The 4,671-nt window shown below is 37.6% G+C and overlaps 1 protein-coding gene across 1 annotated transcript; it reads right to left on the reverse strand.

Annotated features, from left to right (window-relative positions):
- Positions 1 to 1,087: 1,087 nt before the first annotated feature.
- On the reverse strand, positions 1,088 to 2,922 carry LOC136798665 (uncharacterized). The gene is made up of 2 exons (XM_067055312.1): positions 2,051 to 2,922; positions 1,088 to 1,865 (listed from the first exon to the last, which is right to left on the reverse strand). The coding sequence occupies exons 1-2, from the start codon at positions 2,920 to 2,922 to the stop codon at positions 1,088 to 1,090; spliced, it is 1,650 nt and encodes a 549-aa protein (XP_066911413.1).
- Positions 2,923 to 4,671: the final 1,749 nt, after the last annotated feature.

Below are 4,671 nucleotides of genomic sequence, written 5' to 3' on the forward strand. Positions count from 1 at the left end.
AACATGTTGCGAATAACGATCTGGCTGACACTTTAGAAACGGAGCCGGCAAATTACACAGATGAAATACAAGAAGAAAGGGTTGATGTACCTCTTAATTTTGATCTTATGGCAAGTAATTAATTGTTTGTTTCTATCGAAATTGACTTATCACACAATGTCTTTTTCTATTTTTCTCTTTATCGTTCATCTTCATGAAAATAGGTTGCATTTTTATCTTACTGCCAAGGGGTTTGTGGTTTTCCTTCCTTTTATCTCGGTATACCGCCTGGTCACTACTCCATACTTAGACCCGTACGGCCCCCCTGGGCGGTGGTACTACCATTACGCAGTCTCAAATATACAAAATAAAATCATACTTCCATTCATTTGTTGTCATTGGAATATATATAAAATGGTAGGTATCCTTACACCCCTTCGCATTTTTCAGTGAAATTAATCGCAATAAAACATTTCAAATTTTCAGAGAGCTCAAGAAGAAACTCCTCAAAACACCGAAGCAATGAAAAGAATGCTCCGTTATTCATTTTGAAAACAAAGGAAACAAATAAGCTGACTCAAGTGAGTACTGAATACCTCTGATTCATTTAATCTAACCATTTGAGGAATATCAAAAGTTTTAGCTACCCGAAATTTTCACTGTTCAGAAAGTTCAGGATAAGGGTTTTTTTAAATAACACGTTGTCTTGGATGCCTGGATTGTAAATTTTGGTTATTATAATTGCTATAGCAACTTATTTTATTCATTGTCGAGATGTTGGAGATGGAGTCTTTGCAGCAAACGGGGACAATGAAGGCCAACATCAGTGGGGTGGATTTAAAGAGGGTTTCGGAGTGGCCTTTCAAAAGTGCCGACGTTGCTTATGTAACTTTGATCCAACGCAGCAAAATTTCCGAGAGAGTGATTTTGATGCGCGCACGGAGACTAATTACAACGCACAGTGTATAATAATAATAATAATTTATTTACAACCACCCATTACTGGGTAAGGTTGGACATAGAGTCATGACTCTCGCGCATGAGGCCTATTCACTTCAGAGAGTTACGACTCTATGTCGAGCTATCAAAAAAGAAAAAAACTTCAAAATTACTTTTTCTTGCTTAAGGCAAGAGTAAAATATTGGTTTAATGAAACATTTTTAAACTCCATAGCTTGTTCAAGTAACGATTTCGTTGGCCGACCTCTTTTAGTGTAGTGATCGTTATTGAAAGTTAGTAATTTGACAGTTCGTGTTACTGACATACGAATGATATGACTAACGTAATGATGTTGCTGAGATTTTATAAAGAAGCTAACATCAGATGTTCCACATATATTATGAGGTTGATTGTTGTTAATTGCATATCGATAGTCATTAGCATCCGGATTCACAAATCTGAATCCACCACGAATCATTCGACGGAGGAGTTTTCGATACACAACATCCAAACGGTCAAATTGTTGTTGGGTCAGATTCCAGTTCTGACAGGCATATACTAGCCTACTTCGCACAAAGCTGTTCAGGAAAAGTATGCGAGTTTTCAGATTGATTCGAAAATTCTGAATTAAATTTGACATTTGTTGAAATTTATTGTTAGCAAGCTGGATGCGGTGGTTTATCTCCTTTTCACCAGTGTTCGGCTGGTTACAATCGAGATAGGCTCCCAGGTATTTGAATTCAGAAACATTGGCTAGATGGCATTCGTTTAATTCGACAATTGAGTTTGGATATGGAGAATCTACTGGATAATTGAGAATAATCGTCTCTGTCTTTTGAGCATTGACAGATAGACCGAACTTGACGAAAACATTATCAAGAAGAGTTGTTGCAATTTGTAAACTATGTTGATCTTTCAAGAATAAGACTAAATCGTCGGCGTAACCGCTCCAGGGTAATATTGATAAGTTTGAGAGATTAATGTTCTTTTTACGAGTCGATAATCTCTCTGCTCGCGAAAGAAAGCTAGTGCTGATTTGGTATTTGTGATCAAAGAACTAATATAATCATTTAAGTGTGATTTCTCGAGTGTCAGATGCATGACGAAATCGAGATATAAGTTGAACAAAAACGGGCTTTCTGGTCCACCCTGGCGGACTCCAGAAGATGTTTGGAATAATTCTCCTTCATAGGTTAGAGAGGTGTGTTGATTAAGTTTTTCCAATATCATGATCATAATCGGTGACTTTTTGTCGGTGAAACGAAGACAAATTGTATCAAACAGCCATTTACGGGGTATATGATCGAAGGCGGCTGAGAGATCGACAAATAATAGATACAACGGCTGTTGTTTTCGATGACTGATTTTGTGTATTCTCTTTACTGTGTAAATCCCATCAGTAGTGCCACGGTTTGGACGGAACCCGTTCTGTTCGTCGGTTAGTTGACATTCGTACCAGTCGCGGAGTCGGAATAAGATGATATTGACAACGAGCTTACAGATAGTAGATCTGATACTAAGACCCCGATACTTTGATGCGTCCTTTTTTGACCCTTTTCCTTTCCAGAGTGTTCTCAGATGGGAGTTACCCCAAGCGTTCGGTAAATCTAGATTTTCCCACAAGTTGTTGGTGATTCTTTGGATTACTTGAATCATTATCGGATGTGAACATTTCTTCAGTAGCTCTGCTTCAACGTCATTGCTTGCTTTATTATTTTTGAGGAGACGAATGTGTTTTTCTATTTCATCGGCTGTAGGTCGGAGGTCGTTGATGACAGTACTGTCAGAAATTTTTCGAAGTTCCTTAACAAATTTCGGAAGTGTCTGATTTATTTCCTCAGGTGACGTATCAATTGATGGGTCAGTAGGGTTGAAATGTTTCTTAAAGTGTTCTAAGAGTTTATCGGTTGGGCAAGCATTCTTTGTTGGTTTGAGGGTAGTTTCCTGTCTTTTGGCACGATGGAATAGCTTTTCGATCTGCTTGTTAATAACAAAAGTGTTCATTTTCTCAGTATGGATATCGAAAATGCCCCGAACAACTCTGTCAAATCAAAATTGCAGGCAACATACAGTCTGAATAAGCGAAAGTCCTTTGTGTATGCTACCTGAGTTCGAAATCACAGCTCAACGCGCTCAAGATGTTATGCACACCCTTCTGGAAGGTTCCGTGCAGTACGAGCTTCGCCATTGTTTCCATGGCTTATAAGCAGGTCCTAGGTCCCCCTAAGAATTTAGGTGCCCCCTAGGATTTAGGTGGCCCCTATTGGAAAAATATTCTAGGTGGCCCCTAAAAGTTCAAAAATCGAAAAAAGCTAAAAATTGAAATCGTAGATATACTTTTAGAAAAACTTTCTTTTTTGTCAAGTGTAATTAAATACAACAGTTTTAAAAATAGCTACTTAAAGGCAAACAAAAGAAAATAAAGTTTATCACTAAAGTTTTTTATGGAAAAAGGTTTGCGAGAGGTTTCAAGGTTTTGTAAGTTGGGGTGAAAATCCCTTGCCAGACAGTTATTATCTATTCTAAGCAGTGTAAGAGACCAAACTTTTCAGAATTGAGCCACCGTGTTGATAGCAGAGTATTGATACATTGCTTATTTAAAGGAATGGCCAAACTATAGTCTGGTAGGCCGCTTACAATATCTCTTTTTTTGGAAGTATTTTAATCGTTTCGCTGTCTTTTCTCCTCTGACCCCATCAAAGCCATTTGTGGTTCCTCTCTTAGACATACTGGATATTTATCAAATATTTTTGTTACATATCTTAATTACTACTAACATTTCTGAAAAAAAATAAAGAGTGTTAAATTATCATTCATAATGCGAAAACTTTTTTCTGTAAAAGATTTTTATTTTTGTTTACATTTTGAAATCACAATGATGATTCGAATTTCAATGCAACATCTTCATTTGAATCATCCAACAACGATAGCTGTGTGCAGCGCATTGTGCTAGCAAATGCAATGCAATGATTTCATTTGAATAAATTCATCTTTTTTAAAGAAAGTTTTTGCAAACACACAAATTTTGAAAAAATGTACTCAATCAGGATTTAGCCCCCAGTTCATTATGTAAAATATTAGGTCCCCCCTAGCTCAGTAGGTGGCCCCTGGCCAAAGACTATTTGTAGGTACCAGTTGCCCTGAGACCTTTTAACCCCCCCCCCTGCGAGCAGGGGGGGTGAAGCCATGGTTTCGTGAAGTTGTTCGTGGAACATCATCTCATCCTTAAGGATTTGAATTCATGTATCCTGACGTTCGATTTTGGATAATATTCGGAACAGTCTGATAATTTTTCACAGATAAATGAGAATGTTTTTACACAAGAGAGCTACAAAATGAAACTGAATGCTGCTCAATCTAGACTCTTTTTGAGAATAATTCCATTTCTTCTTTACCCTTTTGTTGATGCAAACCATGAAGTTTTGAAGTTCATCGCTGAAATGTCCTGTATTGTAAACATGCTTTTCTCCCCCATTGTCTCAGAGGAGGACCCTGGAAGCCACTTGAAACAATTCAAAGAGCCCCCCCACCCAGTCGACCCTCAATTCACGTATTCACGCACAAAATTTTTCCAATTCACGTATTCACGCGCGAAAAAAACCATTTTCACGTTCACGCGCCAATTTTGCTTTTATATCTTTGGTCAAATCGATTGTGACCTTATTAATTTCCTTTCCTTTCCTTTCCTTTCCTAGTTTCCTTTAAGCAGTTTGGCCTATTCTTATGCCAAACATTTTCGTCAATATGAAGTTT

Source organism: Clytia hemisphaerica, unplaced genomic scaffold (assembly GCF_902728285.1).
Source record: "Clytia hemisphaerica strain Z4C2 unplaced genomic scaffold, Clytia hemisphaerica genome assembly, whole genome shotgun sequence".
Lineage (NCBI taxonomy): Eukaryota > Metazoa > Cnidaria > Hydrozoa > Leptothecata > Clytiidae > Clytia > Clytia hemisphaerica.